General features: G+C 49.2%; 1 protein-coding gene across 10 annotated transcripts in view; it reads left to right on the top strand.

Moving 5' to 3' along the window:
- Window positions 1-15,719, top strand: part of BAZ2A (bromodomain adjacent to zinc finger domain 2A) — a 35,303-nt gene that overhangs the window by 1,281 nt on the left and 18,303 nt on the right. For 2 of the 10 annotated variants that reach the window (XM_026001920.2, XM_026001919.2), the window contains exons 2-3: window positions 4,040-4,124; window positions 14,780-14,917. In XM_026001920.2, the coding sequence (XP_025857705.1) occupies window positions 14,782-14,917 (136 nt within the window). In that variant the 5' untranslated portion in view covers window positions 4,040-4,124; window positions 14,780-14,781. Of the gene's footprint in view, window positions 1-4,039; window positions 4,125-4,526; window positions 4,774-5,970; window positions 6,319-13,432; window positions 13,603-14,779; window positions 14,918-15,719 lie in introns of those variants that run through there. The other 8 variants (XM_072746196.1, XM_026001918.2, XM_072746197.1 and 5 more) reach the window with 6 other exon arrangements.

Here is a 15,719-nt window from a genome sequence, read left to right as displayed (position 1 = left end):
GGGGCCGAGAGCCGGGGCCCTGCTCACCTGGCAAGGCCGCGCTGCGCTCCCGGGCCGCGGCCGCCCCCCTCCGCCCTCGCCCCGCGTCCTTGACCCGCCGCCGCCCTCCCGGCCCTTTGTGAGGAGGTCGCGGCCGGAGCTCCCCCCGAGTCCTTCGGCTTGGGCCCACCAGCCTCCCCACTTCACCGGAGAAGTTTGTCTCTTCTTCTGGGCTCTCTTCTCTTCCTCCATCTGGGATCCTTCCTGGTTCTCGCCCCTAGGAGACGCCACCCGCTTCCCCTCCCCCAGCGGATTCCTCGCGACCGCCCTGCCCGGCGCCGGGCGCCACCCCGGAGCTCCGGCCTCTTTAAGTGCCCCCCCGCCCCCGCACACACCGCCGGCGCCCCCCCCCCCCGCACATACCGCCGCCCCCCCCCCGCACACACCGCCGGCGCCCCCACCACCTGCGCGCCGCCCCCCCCCGCACACACCGCCGGCGCCCCCACCACCTGCGCGCCGCCCCCCCTCCCCGCACACACCGCCGCCCCCCCCCCGCACACACCGCCGGCGCCCCCACCACCTGCGCGCCGCCCCCGCGGCCCGGCCCTGCTGCAGGTGAGGCCCGGCTCGCGCCCGGTAGCGGCGTCCCCGGCGGGGCCCTCCTGCGGTCGCCGGCCCGGGGATCCCCGCCGCCGAGCCTCGGCCCGACTCCCCTGCGGGAACTGCCCTTCCTCTCTCCCCAACACTATCTGCCCGCGCATCTCTCCCCGGTCCTCGGCGCCCGGAATCCGGGCTTCTCACGCCTTGGCCGACCTCTCCCGAGCACCCCTCCTATTCCAGCCCCGGGAGCGCCCCTCCCCCGCGCCTGCCTCGCCAGAGAAATCTCCCGCGGTCTGGGTTTCGCCTCCTCCCCCCTGGATCCGGAGCTTTCCCACGCCATCCTAACCTCCAATGGGAGGGGGAACAACCGCCACCCCAACTCCTCTCCCTTCCTCGTAGTAAGTGGGGGTTGGAGGTTTAGCATGGACATGGACTACCCAGTCCCTAGAGGGCCCTGCTCCGTGTCGACCTTCAAGTTCAGCTGAGCCCCAACTAACGCTCTTCTGTAGCTCTGACCCCACCCCCCGTCTCCCGAAGTTTGGGGGTCCAACCTCAGCACCCACCAGCCAGCCCAGGTGGGAAAGGCCCTCTTCCTGGACCTGGGGTGGGCTGGGCCAGCTTCGGAACACTTCTATTCCAGGAGCAGGGAATGGGGGGGAGGGAGGCACACCCAGAATCTTGTGATTCCGGGCTTAAGGGTCTGCAGGGACATAGTGGGTGAGGGCTGGATCTAAGCGCGTGAAGGTGCTGGGGGGTGGGGGTGAGGGAGAGGTGAGGGAATCTTAACCTTCTCGGCTCAGATGCAGAGGGAGTCCCACTCTAAGGAACAGGGCTTTCCCCCCCGCCTGCGAGACTGCGGCGGAGAAGCTCATTGGGGAGTTTGAAACAGGTCTGTGGGTGAATCTGAGGGGGGCACATACCAACTTGGAGAGAAGAGGAGGAGGGTTTATGGTCCTTTGGATGTGTTACAGGAGAATCGAGCCGCCTCCAAATAGAGAGGGGGAGGAGACTGTTTTGGACTAACCTGGAGAGGGAGGGGAGCAAGTTGGAGTGGCTGCGGGGTTCAGGGCTGACTCCCGACCAGCCCCTATCCACACGGCAGACCGTCCAGCGCGGGGAGTGGGGGCTTTAATAGTTACCTCCCCTCTATCGGGGAATATACCCCTCCCTCCGAGTCCAGCCGGGCCCCCAACTCTGCCCCTTCCCATCTGGGGCTTGCATCCTTCCCCCACTAGATCCGCCACTCCAGAATGAGGGGACCGGGCATCTGGATTTGTTCCAGACTCGGAGTCCTGTTCCATGACCTGGAAGATAGCTGGGTGGAGGAGAAGGGTGGTGGGCAGCGCAGCCCTGGCGGGTGGAATTCCAGGAGTATCTGGAGGGGGAGGGGGGGAACGGAGGGAGGGAGGTAAAGGGATGCAAACGAATCCTCTTCCTTCTCCCATTCTCTTTCTTCCCCCTCCCAGCCCCAGCCATCTGGCTCGGTGGAGCCAGGCACTGTGGCAAGTCAGGGTGGTGCCGCAGGAACACAGGCAGGGCGAGAAAGGGGGAGCAGGTGCTAATTTCTCCCTTCTCATTTTCTTCATTACCCGCCCACTGGCCTGGCTTGAGAGAGGTTCAGAGTATTCCCTAGATACCCTTCTCACAAGTTGCTGAAAAGGTGACCATTTGCCCCTTCCCCTTTCTAGTAGCTTCCTGAAGGGAGATAGGGTGGGTGATTGACCACATGTGATGAGACTGAGGAATGTTTGGGGACATATGGGGTCAGTCTGCCCTCTGTCGTCTGGATGGGGGGAGAAGCACAGCTGCTGCCTGGGGTAGCTTCTGACTAGAAGTAAATACCCAGCTGTTGGGCATATTGACACCTCACCCTCATCCGGGCTCAAAGAGCAAGGAAGGTCTCTGGTTAGATGGGATGAGGAGGGGGCTCTCAGGGAGGAAGGTAATTGAAGTCTTTCTGCACCAGATGGGAAGAACGGATCCTGCCCCACTTTCCTTTCTAATCCCAGGTGGCCCTCCTATCCAACACCCCTCTTCCCTACCGCTCCTGGCTGGGATAGTCCTAGAGGTTGCCCTGGAGACTAGGCCTGGGGCTCGGAAGGGGTGGGGGCAGCCAGTGGGGCACAGGAGTAACCGGCTCTTCCGGAGCGTAGTGGAGCCAGCGGGTGGGTGTGTGTGGGTGTGTGGTGGGGGAAGGGGCGTGGCCACGCCCGAGACTGGCGGGCTCCTCCCCGACCTCCCGCCTCTGACTGGCCAGCCCCACGACGGGGGCGGAGGTAGGAGGATTGTCCCTCGTCTGCCCTGGAAAAGGGAAGAGAGAGAGAAAAAAGATAGTACCTCTCTTCCCTGGCCTTTTAGGAAGCCACTTCCAAGCCCTGAACCCTCTTCATCTGCCCTTTTTATTTTTTATTTTGGGGAAGGTGGGGCATTCCTTAGCAGAAGTTTGCCGGATCCCTGCTTTCTCCAGAAGAAGGGGCCCTTATCCTTTGATTTAGCTCAGGTCAGCAGGCTGTTAGGGTCTTTTTTTTTTTTTTTTCTTTTTCCAATGGTGACCTATAAATCTGTTATTGAGTCAGGGAGGGGAGAAGAGTTTTGATTTGACCTGTCTATTCCTTCCCCCTAGTAAACTACTTCTCTCAGGAACGGGAGAGTAACCCTTCTAACCCTCTTAGCCTCTTCCCTCTGGCCCACAGGCTTTAAGGCTTTACTGAAGCTCACTTCTTTATTAGCTTCTCTGAGCCATTTGTGGTAGGGAGTAGAGTCTGTTCCCAAAATTGAGGCAGAGCCTACTCCTCTGTGACGTTAGGAAATACAATCCAGACTGGTGTGTTTTTGGTCCTGCCTTGCCCTGTCCCCATCCAGTTTTCAGATTTTCTTCCTTCCCAGACCCCCAGAGGAAAAGGTATTTGTTGACTCTCCAACCTGCCAGAGTTTCATTATCCACACTCTGTTCCTCTTCCAGCATATTCAGCCTGAGTTTTGCAATTGTTTGTAGAACTACATTGCATTGAATAGGAATTATCTTGAAGTCTGCAGAGCCTGTTGAGTTACAAACCTGATTTCTAGTCACATTTTATCCACAGTTTGACCTTGAACAAGCCTGTTAACCTCTCTGGGCCTTAATTTCTTCACCTGCCAAACGAGAGCAAGTTGAGCTAGAAATTCTCTAAAATCTAATATTATATGACACTCTTCCATCCTGGGCCCCGCAATAGACATTATAGATGAGAGCCAAACTGTAGTCCTCTGCTAGTTTTTTTTCTTTCCTGTTCTCAGGTTTCACACAGTCATATAGCCCTATCAAAAACAGTACTGGGGTTCTAGAGCAGCTGGACATTTGGGGCATCTTATTTGCTGTGCCAGTTTTCCGGCTAATCCCCCGCGGATCCGGCCAGGTTTAGGCTAGACTGAGGTCTTCCTGGTCTGGTTCCAGAGCCGAGCTTCCTTTTCCTACGCACAGGAATCTTCCTGACTCCCAGAGCCCTGCAGATGTCACCAGGAAAGTGGTGATCCAGACAGGACCAGGCTGCCCCCACGGGACACAGGTGAGTGGGCGCAGACGCCGCAGCCTCTTGCCTTTCTACCCGCCCCTTTATCAGGACTGAACTTCCTCACTAACCTTTCAGCTCCTACACTTCCACTTTTCAACCAACCACCCAGCCTGGGAAATAAGTGCCCTTGAGATTATCCCCTCCGCCTCCACCCCACACCCCTGTTAGGGGAATGGCGCATGCCTTGGTCCTAAAATTTTGGTCTAGTCTTTCAGGTTAACCTCTGGGCCCGTGGCACGCCTTTCAGCTTGCTCGGTGTGAAGCAGGACTACCGCCCACGAGGAGCCATTAGGCCGAGGGAGCCGCCAGGCCGGCTGGGGGAGCCGCCGCGGCGCTAGGACCCAGATCCGGGTCGGGGAGCGGGGCCGGCGGCGCTAGGACCCGGTGGCGGAGGCCGCGGAGGGCGGCTCTCTCTCGGCCGCAGCTTCCCCGCCCCCGCCGGCTTCGGCTCACTCCTCCCCCGCCGGCCATGTTGGCTCCGCTCGGGCCCCGCGGTTGAGCCGCGTCCCCCTCCCCCCTCCCGGACCCCAGACCCCCTCCCCCGCGGTCCCCTCCCCTCCTGGCGCCCGGAGCGCGGCCATGTGAACCGCCCGTCCCCCGGGGAGAGACAAGCCCCGAGCCAGGCTGGACGCCGCCGCCTCAGGTCTGTTGGGTCGCTGGCCGGGGGCCTGAGGGGAGGGAGCCCCGCTTTCTTCCGAGGCTTCCCTCAGGGAACAGGCTGCGGGGCAGCCCGGAGCGTCGCCCCGGGCGAGGAGCTGACTCCGGCGTCTTTCCTGCTGGGACCCAGCCTGGGGCGGGGGGCTCGCCGCTCCGCGGGCCGGGAGGGGAAGGGGGCTGGCGGGTCGGCTGAAGGCCGGGCCGGGCTGGCGGGGGCGGGAGCGGCCGAGGAGGCTCGCGGCGGCGGCGGCGGCGGCGGCGAGGAGGCGGAGGAGCCGCCCGGCCGGTGGAGACGCCTCCTGTGGGGGACTCGGAAGGAATCCCCGGGAGGGGCTCCACCTCCTCGGGTGGGGTGGGGGCGGGGGCTGCCCGGTGCGGAGGGTGGGCGAGGGGGTTCCCTGGGCGGGTGAGACCCTCCGTCTGTGGGGACTGGGCCGTCCTGGCAGCGGCGAGAGGAAGGTAGAGGGGCTTCCGGGGGTCTCGGGTGCCTCCCTCGGTGCGGGGTGCGCGCTCCCTCGAGCGTGGCGAGCAGGGGAGGGCCTGGCTGGAGCGCGGTGTGCTTGGCTCGGGCCGCCGAGCCCCGGGAGTCTCCCACTAGAGGGATGGGGGTTGATGGAGCTGACGCCGAGACGTCTGAGCCGGGCTTTTAGGGGCCGAAGGGAAGAATAAAGAGGGATCCCCTTCCGAGGGGATCCCTTACTAAGGGGATCCCCGGTTCCGTGGCAGAAAAGACGATCCCGTATCATCCCTTTCTTTCCTTATGTTCCCAGTTTTCCGAGGAAAGACTATGCCGATAGCGGGCATCCTTTGTAGGATTTATTGGAGTGCGAGATTTGCATCCTACGGGGGGGCGGGGGGGGGGAGCTTCCACCTCCATCTGTACACAAACAGCCCCTCCCCCAAGCCTCCCGCAGGAAGTGGCCGGGAAATGGCAGCTGTGCGTTTGCTGCTGCGTCTCTTGTTGTTTTAAAATGTCCATTTTAATCAGATTTGGTTTCATTTTCTGAGGCCTTCTGGGCAAGCTTGGATCCTGCCAACCATGTGGCTTAGGAGTCCTTTCGTTCGACTTTTTCTTTCTTTCTTTTCTTTCTTTTTCTTTTTTTCTTGGTAAACTTCATTTGTCAGCTGGAAGTGTAGTCACTGCAGTTGACTCACTGAATCCCGATCTGCCTCCCCCCTCCTCCCACACTCCAGAGCATCTCTGCTTCCATGTCTGGATTTTTTTGTTGTTGTTTTCCTTGAGCTAGAGGTCATAGAGAAGCAAACTCAGTCATCCACCAGCCCCGCTGCACTTTGAATACTAGTGATGAAAATTCTCGCAGGGTTAGAGAGCTGCCAGGAAGACCTGGGATCTTTCTGTGGCATGAGAGTGACTTTTTAGGGTCCTACTTAATGTATTCTTAAGTATAACTTTCTGTATTGCAGAGCATCTCATCAGATGAACTTGTGAGATGAAGAGTAGATTCTGAGAAGTGGAAGAAGAGGGAATGGAGTTTATATGTTGGAGTAGGGACTGATTTGCGGGGTGAAGGTGATGGACTTATTCCTTACTGGTGATTCTAGCCTAAGAGTGGTTAGTCCCCGTGGGAAGCGTACTAATTGATGTAGGGGGCTGGGTGGTTTACTTTCTGCAGAACCAACTAATAAGGAAGGTTAGCTGTCATGTGACTCGCTCTTCAATCCATAAAAGACATCTTCTCTCTTGTTACCTTTTGGAGAGTGGTGAGCTTTTTTCCCTCTGTTCTGCACAAAGTCATGTGTCCACATTTTCTTTCTCCTACCTGATAACTGCAGAGGATTTCTACTCTAGCATATAGTGGTGCACTGTGTGTACTATGTCCCCAGGCACTTTGGTTAGAGAGGAGTTGGCAACAGGATTTTGTATTTTGAGAGATGACATACTCAGATCATTGGACTATCCTAAAAACTGCTTAAGGCTGGCATAAACATTAATCTTTTCAGTATTTTCCAGTCATAACCCTCCCACCTGAATTGCAGATTCCTAGATTAGAGGTCCAGGTGGGAATAGATGGATGTATGACGTGATAGCAGCAGCATCACTGTTAAGATAGCATCGTTGCTTTTTTCACTGAAGCTGTTGAGGTTGATATTATGGAAAAAATAAAAACAAGTTCAGTATTGTCCTTTTTCTTGTCCCTCTTCATGACTGGTTGTTTTTTTTGGGGGGGGGGGTTATTTTATTTTTAAAGATTTTATTTGTTCATGAGAGACACAGAGAAGCTGGTTGGTTCTTTTGAGGTGTTTTCTGACAGGGTTAATTTGACACACTGATTGTAAGTTTCCCTTTCTTCAGCCTTTGTTTACCTAAGTTGAGACCTGACAGAATAGTAAATTGATTTTCCCCGTTGGGGGTTAAAAAAGTGAAGGAAGGAAAAAGACCACTCTTTTCTTTGGACTCCGTAAAGGAATAGAAGTTGGTTTTGAGAAAGTAAATATGGATTCATGATTAATTGGAATGGTGAATGAAGCAAACTTTTCCCACATCCTTGTAAAATGGATGCATTTTTCCATCAGAGCAGCGGATTTCTTAATATTGAGTGTTTTGTTGGTTTCTTGTTTTTGTTTTCTTCATAAAGGAGAAAATTTTGAGGTATAGAGAGAACTATGTGGGCTGACCTCCAGAGCTAGTCAGGAATCTAGACTTCCTTGAGAGGCTTATCTTGCAGTCTTGTGGTTCTGGAATCAGGTGTTGCCAAGAGAAGCAAAGCTTGTTAGGATAACTGTGTCTTGCTGCCATTGACCTTTCTTATTACCTCTGAAGAGGTTTGCTATGTTATATTCTTTTACTGTTAAAATAGTGTAGAAGTTAGTCCAATAGTTGGTGTGATGTTTGACCTTGGTTTTTTTTATATATAATTATTCCTTTTTAAAAAAATTTTTTTTGTTTGTTTATGATAGTCACACACACACACAGAGAGAGAGAGGGGCAGAGACACAGGCAGAGAGAGAAACAGGCTCCATGCACCGGGAGCCCGACGTGGGATTCGATCCCGGGTCTCCAGGATCGCGCCCTGGGCCAAAGGCAGGCACCAAACCACTGCGCCACCCAGGGATCCCTTGACCTTGTATCTGATGTGTACAGTAAGGCAATAATGCCAATGTTTTTATGTCTTGGGACATAGAGTGAAGTATAAAACTTGGAAGGTATTTCCTGGGGCAAATAATCTTCCAAGTTTGTTTCTTGAGATATGGATGTCTTCATATACCCCATAGCCCAAGATTAATACTTTATCAGCATTGTTGCACATGGGTCAAAGGACTTTATTTAATATAATCTCTACACCCAACATGGGGCTCGAACTCAGGACCTGGAGATCAAGAGTTGCATGCTCTACTGACTGAGTGAGCCAGGGCCTCCAGAAGGACTTTTTTTTTTTTTTTTCCAACCAACTTGTCAGTGTGCCTCATTCATTTTGAAATTTATGAAATTCTGCAAAACAGAAAACCTGTATTTGAAGAGCTCTGGAGATAGTTCTTAGATTGGGTCACTAGCAGTAAAAGTAGCATTGTGTTACTATGTTGCTTAGTGTTTTGTCCTAGTTAAAGAGAATAATAGGGCATTTTTACCAATTAAAAAGATAATCTTAGCAAAAATTCATTGAAACTAACGTATGGGGGTTTTTCGGGAGAAGTGGTCTCACTACTTTTGGTCTCCTCAGGTTGGACTCTTCATGACCTGTCTCACTAAACAGGATCTTAACCTACCTGCTCATCTCATGTTTTTTTTTTTTTTTTACGGGGGGATGTCTTCTTGAAGGCAAGGATCGAGTTTTTTTTTCTTTTTTTTTTTAAATTTTTATTTATTTATGATAGTCACAGAGAGAGAGAGAGGCAGAGACATAGGCAGAGGGAGAAGCAGGCTTCATGCACCGGGAGCCCAACGTGGGATTCGATCCCGGGTCTCCAGGATCGCGCCCTGGGCCAAAGGCAGGCGCCAAACCGCTGTGCCACCCAGGGATCCCAAGGATCGAGTTCTTAACTGTTAGAACTGAAATTCTGAGAAACAATTAGGGCTGAACGAAGGAAATAACCTTGTTACAACCTTTGGAATATGACTTTTACTGTCCTGTAATTTCAGAAGCATCTCCATTCCTCTGGCAGTGAAGTGACCAGAGAGAACTGTGACAGAAAACCTCATTTAGATCATTATATGATTTCTTTATTCAGTCAACAAATAGTTTAAAACCTACTGTGTACCTTGAGTGTGTACCTTGAGTGTTCAGTTAAATCAACCAAGAACATTTCACTAATTTAGAGCTCAAATTTATTGCCTCTTACTTTCTCAGTACTTCCCTGTTTCTAGGCCTTATTTTCCGTAGGGGACAGCTGTCTAAAATACATTAAGATTTGGGACCTCTCTTCTCTCTAGGAATTGTTACCTCTGAAGAATGAAGCTAAATTTTTGGGTTCTCTGAGCAAAAACCACAGCCTTTATTGAATGAGTAAGCTGATAGTGGCAGAAAAGATAGATTTATTCATTTGTCCAATCTGTGGCTTCAGCAATATTTCCTTTGGTTCTTTTATGTACTTAGCACTAAATTAGGTGCTGGACATATAATGGTACAACATATTATCTGATTGATGGTGTAGAACCTATATGGTTTGGAAGAAATAAGGACAAAGAACAATCCTCTTTGTGTTCTGAGCAGCCTAGACATGGCCGTTGTCTTTGAGTGGCGCCCCCCCCTTTGTTTTTTTGTTTTTTTTTTTAAGATTTTATTTATTTATTAGAGACAGAGGACAGAGACAGAGAGAGACAGGCAGAGGGAGAAGCAGGCTCCATGCAGGGAGCCAGACATGGGACTTGATTCTGGGTCCCCGGGATCACGCCCTGGGCTGAAGACAGTGCTAAACCACTAAGCCACCAGGGCTGCCTCCCCACCCCCTTTTTTAAAGATTTTATTTATCTAATAGAGACAGGGAAAGACAGGCAGAGGGAGAAGCAGGCTCTATGCAGGGAGCCCAATGTGGGACTTGATCCCGGGTCTCCAGGATCATGCCTTGGGCTGAGTGGCTCCCCTTAATATATGTAGTCTTCTTTCATCATTCTTCTGCCTCATTGTCCTGCCTATGAAAGGGAGTTAAAGCACATTTTGAGAAAAAGCCTCAGTCCATACGTGCTGTAGTGGTCTGAGTCAGAGTTCCAAGTGCAGATTGTTACCAGGGCTGTTGGAATGGGCTATCCTTTACTAGAGAAGGCATGGGTTGGCATTTTGAACTCTGTATGGGTGGAGGAAGACAGCTTAGCCAGAAAGGGGATTTTAATAAAAGTCAGTACATCTTTGTAATTCTCTCAGGGTATGGAATAGGAATTGCAGAATGGGGCAGCTTTTGTATGGGGCAAGACTTTTCAACTTTGGTACAAATGATATTTTGAGCCAGATGATTGTTAGTTGTGGTGGGCTGTCTTGTATATTACAGGATCATTAGAAGTATCTCTAGCTTCTACTTACTAGATGCCAGTAGAATATACTTTTCAACATTACTAAATAGCCCCAGAGGCAAAATCACTCCTGGTTAGGAACCACTGTATTAGATTATGGTTCGTGAATCCAAATATGAGTAGACTTGAGAAATATCCTTTATAACATTCACAATTATGAAGCTAAGACATAGTGGTATGATTTATTTACTATACAGTAAAATTTGGATTTCCTGTTTAATAAAGATAAACACTTGAAAGCTTTCCCCACCCCTTCCTGCCCCGCCCCCCAATTTAGGAACCTCTCTATTTGTAGAACTGTGGTATTACTATATGGGAAGAATGAACCAAAGAACTGCAGGTACTGCCAAAGTGTCTGGCTGGATGGTTAAAGTGCCTTTTCTTTCTGGGGGTAGCCTCAGAAGTCTGTTAGGATTGGCCAGGACACCTGCAACAGTGTTGAAATCTGTAATATTTATTTCAACACATTGTGCATTGTCAGCCTTTTTATGTTAAAACCATGTCACAGGTCCACAGAATAAGTAGCTCTTCAGTTGAGACTGAGAAAAACAGCCTTATTTGGCCATGTGGCAAGGGCTTTACTGCTTCAAGCTCAAGGAGCAATGTCCCTTAATTCTTACAAATGAAGCATAGAGTCTCTTAAGAGATCCATTTACACACTACCAGGACTGGGCTGAGTACTGGCCTGATTGTACTTCCTGGTCATGAGAGCTGTCTACTATTCTGGGGGTTGGGCACTGACTGATTCTTTTTTCATTTGGCCAAAATCCTATTAGTTCAAAGGAAGATATGCTCCTTTGCTTTACCTATTCTCCTTAGTAGGAGGGAGGGCATAGATGGAAGGTCATAATTTACCTTCAGGCATTATTGTGACAAGCATCTTGGGTAGGAAGGTTAAAATGAAATAACCCTAGGTTTATTGCTTACAAGAGCTGTCTACATTTTTGCATTCCCGTGGTGTGATCCCATAGTTAAGGGTCATCTGAAATCAAGAGTCAATGTGTAAGGAAGTCTGGCTGGGAGGATTACCCCTAGTTTTGTAGTACTGGTAAAAAAAAAAAAAAAAAAAAAAAAAATTAAGATTTTATTTATTTGAGAGAGAATGAGCAAGAGTGAGTGGGACCAAGGATGTGGTGGGGAGGGGCAGAGGGAGAGAGTCTCAAGCAGACTGCTCTGAGCACAATGTGGAGCTCAGTCCCACGACCCTGAGGTCATGACCTGAGCCAAAATCAGGAGTCAGACACTTAACTGACTGAGCCACCCAGGTGCCTCTGATTATGGTTTTAAATTGTATTTTTATTTTTTATTTTTATTTTTTTAATTTTTTTATTTTATTTTTTTTATTTATGATAGGCACACAGTGTGAGAGAGAGAGAGAGGCAGAGACACAGGCAGAGGGAGAAGCAGGCTCCATGCACCGGGAGCCTGACGTGGGATTCGATCCCGGGTCTCCAGGATCGCGCCCTGGGCCAAAGGCAGGCGCCAAACCGCTGCGCCACCCAGGGATCCCTGTATTTTTATTTTTGATCTTTTGGGTCTTGTTATCTTTTTATCCTCACAAGCCATGGAGGTGGGTACTACAATTTTTAGTAATGATGAAACTGAGGTTCAGCAACATTGAGTAACTTGTCCAGGGTCACACAGCTAATGGTAGTATAGCTGGGATTTGAACGTAGAGCCCGTAATGTTGTGCTCTTTTCACTGCACGGCACAAAGAGTATTTTATATTTTTAGGAAGCTTCTTGTAAATGAAGTGATTGTGGTCCTGATGACCCTTCAGCAAAGGCTAGTGGGGAAACAGACCTCAGGCACTAGATAACTTCCCATTCCTTTTACTTATCTGATTTCTGTGAGCCATCCATTTATTCCTATTAGTATGTAATTTATGAGACCGGAAACGCTGTGTTTTCCCAGAGTAGCAGAGAGGAGAAAGAAGGTCACTAGTTTCCTTGCAGATTCAAATAGAAAATGGAGAAATGAACTGTGGCCTATCATTGAGTGGAAGGATATAGTTTGGTGCACATGGGAGAAAAGGTGTTTGTCACACACATACCATGGGAGGTGTGGCTGTGCATAAAACTGGGGGAGGGAAGAGGTGGGGATCAGATGAGATTGGCTCTCCAGGAATAGCGTTTCTAGTACTTCCGAAATGAATTACTGCATGTCCTCTTTGCTCTGTGATGTAAGCTTTGGAAGGAACCTAACCTAGAGGATTAGGGAATGAACTTTCCTCCTTGATGTCTTTCATTTCAGAAGCTTATCGTTCCATAAGGCTTATTTTTCAGACCCTTTATTACTGAGGAGTGGCCCTTGTAGGAAAATCCTCGGAGATCCTGAGGTCTTTCTCTGTAGAAACCCAAGTTTCTTTGATGCACAGCAGGTTTAGTTCTGCCTATTTTAGAGTGAATATGGGAAATCAATCTATGCTAAAAAGATTTCCCCCTTTTGTCAATAAAATATGACTTGCTTAAAAAAAAATTTTTTTTTTTTTTATTTCAGTTAAGGGATACCTGGGTGGCTCAGTGGTTGGGTGTCTGCCTTTGGCTCAGGGTGTGATCCTAGAGTCCCGGGATGGAGTCCCACATCGGGCTCCCTGCAGGGAGCCTGCTTCTCCCTCTGCCTCTGTCTCTGTCTCTCTCTCTCTCGTGAATAAATAAAATCTTAAAAAAAATTTTTCAGTTAAAATCTAAGGTAGAGACAATTAGGGTATTTAGCTAGAAAATCTGATAGCTGTCATGTCACAAATAGTTTATATTTCATATTCAGAACACCTAATGGTGTCTAATTTGCATTATCTAGCATATTTAGGAACATGATTCTGAAAATCTTTGGGCAGTAGTCATATATGTTCTTAATTTATTCATTCTTTAAACAGCTTTACTTCTGATTCTTTTTAAAAAGAGGTTGCTTAAAACATCATCTAGGTCTTTATTGCCTTATCTTGGAAGCTTGATAAATCTACCTGAATTATTCTGCCCTTTTTAAAACCATGGTAACATAAGGAGTTGCTTTTTCTATATTGAGATAGATTGTGTTTCTTACATATCAAATTAGTATGTACTAGTATGTCATAGTATCTGATAAGTCAGATTTTACCAGTAACTCTGGCTTCTGCTTCCTATCTTTCTTCCCTCTTATCTTTGCTTTGTCAAGGTTAAATATATTCTTTTTTTTTTTTTAGGATTTTATTTATTTATGATAGAGAGAGAGAGAGAGAGGCAGAGACATAGGCAGAGGGAGAAGCAGGCTTCATGCAGGGAGCCCGACGTGGGATTCGATCCCAGGTCTCCAGGATCGCGCCCTGGGCCAAAGGCAGGCGGTAAAACTGCTGCACCACCCAGGGATCCCAAGGTTAAATATATTCTGACCAAAAGCTTCACTTATTCCTTCTCATTTCGCCCTGTCATGTTCAGAACAGTGCAAAAAGCTTTTTAACCATACTGTCCCTCCAAGGAACCACTACCCTTTACAAATGTAAGATCTCCAACTATTCTCCCATGACCCTTTACATTTAAGCTACAGAACCAAAACATTAGGAAGTAACCATAATAGGTATAACAGAATAATATTCCTTGGTGTTCCACTTTTTTTTTTTTTTTAATATTTTTCTTTATTTATTCATGAAAGACGCAGAGAGAGAGAGGCGGAGACACGGGTAGAGGGAGAAACAGGCTCCACGCAGGGAGCAGGGAGCCTGACGTGGGACTTGATCCTGGGACTCCAGGACCACGCCCTGGGCCGAAGGCAGGCGGTAAACTGCTGAGCCACCCAGGGATCTCTTGGTTCCACTGTTTTTTAATCAGTTTTCCACCTCTGACTTTTTTCTGAGTTGTGTTCTTAGAAAACCATGAAAAAGAGTAGAAGTGTTGGATGATTTTGAGTTTTGCTATTATGGTCTACTTCCCTAAAACATGTTTTCAAATCCCTTCACTAAGGTAACTACTATCTTCTTCACATGCCTAGGGCTATCGATAGGATAACATGGAAATAATTTAACTCAAGTATAATAATAAACAATGTAGCATATGTGTCAGATATGCTTTTTCTGCCAACACCCCTATCTCCATGGCTTCCTATCAAAAAGATGGCATTGAGAACCTTCTATGGCCCCTGGGAATGGGACTCTGGCCTTACCTTGAGGGAAAGGAAAACAAAAGGTTGGAAAAGGTTAAATATAACATAATAGAGGTTTAATAATATCTAACTTAGGAGGATAACCTGGACCAGAAGTTAAGATTGATTAAGGGGTTTACAGGGGAAGATTATTCGAGGCTTATAGCTTATTTTTTCTCACTATCTCTACAAGGGTGGCTTTATAGCACTATTTCTGTAGGGTCATTGCCCAGGTTAGGGGTATAGTTCCTCCTCTTTTTTCAACCTGTACCCCCTGAAATAACCCCCAGTACATAGGTAGAAGAAGGGTAAGTAGATGGAGGGGAGGGGGCATTCCCTCTAGAAAATTCCAGGTGATATAACCTTGTTTAACCGCCAGTATTTTTTTTTCCCCCCTCTCTCTTCCCTCCTACAGAAATGGAGGCAAACGACCATTTTAACTTTACTGGCCTTCCCCCTGCACCTGCTGCCTCAGGACTGAAACCCTCTCCCTCCTCAGGGGAGGGCCTCTACACTAACGGGTCTCCCATGAACTTCCCCCAGCAAGGGAAAAGTGAGTGTGAGGGCCACATGGCCTGGGGAGGGAGTGGGCATAATTCCTATAGAGCAGGTTGATGGGACAAGATTTGGCTCCCCTCTGGGCTAGCTACCTCACTACAGCTCTTTTTCTTGCCCTGTGGGGAGGGAGGAAGTAAATCCTCAGAACTTCAGCTGCTGGAGAGAAATCAAGTTTCTAAGAACAAGTTCCAGGGGTTTTTGGAAGCAGCATTCTTAGTCTTGACTTAAGGTTGGGAGGGGTTAGAAAAACATACTGGCTTTTTCATCTTGGCCTGCTCTTCTGTCAGCCCTGTTCCCCGGCTACTGCCAGAGTGGTGAGATGGCTACTGCTTCTGATAATACTTCTGGACCCATGAGAGAGATAAAGGTCCAGCCCCCTGAGAAGCTGTTTTTAAAGGTGAAGCCAGCCCTAGGATTGGGGGTGGAGAGTTTGGGTGAAGGTAGGGATGTGTTTGCCTTTTAGTTTTTGTAGTAGAGGAGAGGGCAGATGCTTGGAGTGTCTGTGCCACCCCTGTCCTTGAGATTAGAAGGTAGGGACAGAGAGAGTTTTAATGCTTACTTAGTTCCCCATAGGGAAACATCTATTATAATTCCAGATGGAAGTGTTGCTGCCAAGATCAGGTCTTTCCCTGGATTTGGCTTATCAGTTGCTCTGTACATAGCTCTGCCAAGTACTTCTCTAATCTTGCCTGGATTTCAGGTACTTTATACTTGGAAGCAGAGAGAAGCCCAAATGCTTCCCTCCTTCCTTACAGCAGAAAAATACTGCCATAGCCTTATACCTATTTCTCCCTTCT

Source organism: Vulpes vulpes, unplaced genomic scaffold (genome assembly GCF_048418805.1).
Source record: "Vulpes vulpes isolate BD-2025 unplaced genomic scaffold, VulVul3 u000000674, whole genome shotgun sequence".
Taxonomy (NCBI): Eukaryota; Metazoa; Chordata; class Mammalia; order Carnivora; family Canidae; genus Vulpes; species Vulpes vulpes.
This window is presented reverse-complemented; position numbering and strand designations above follow the sequence as displayed.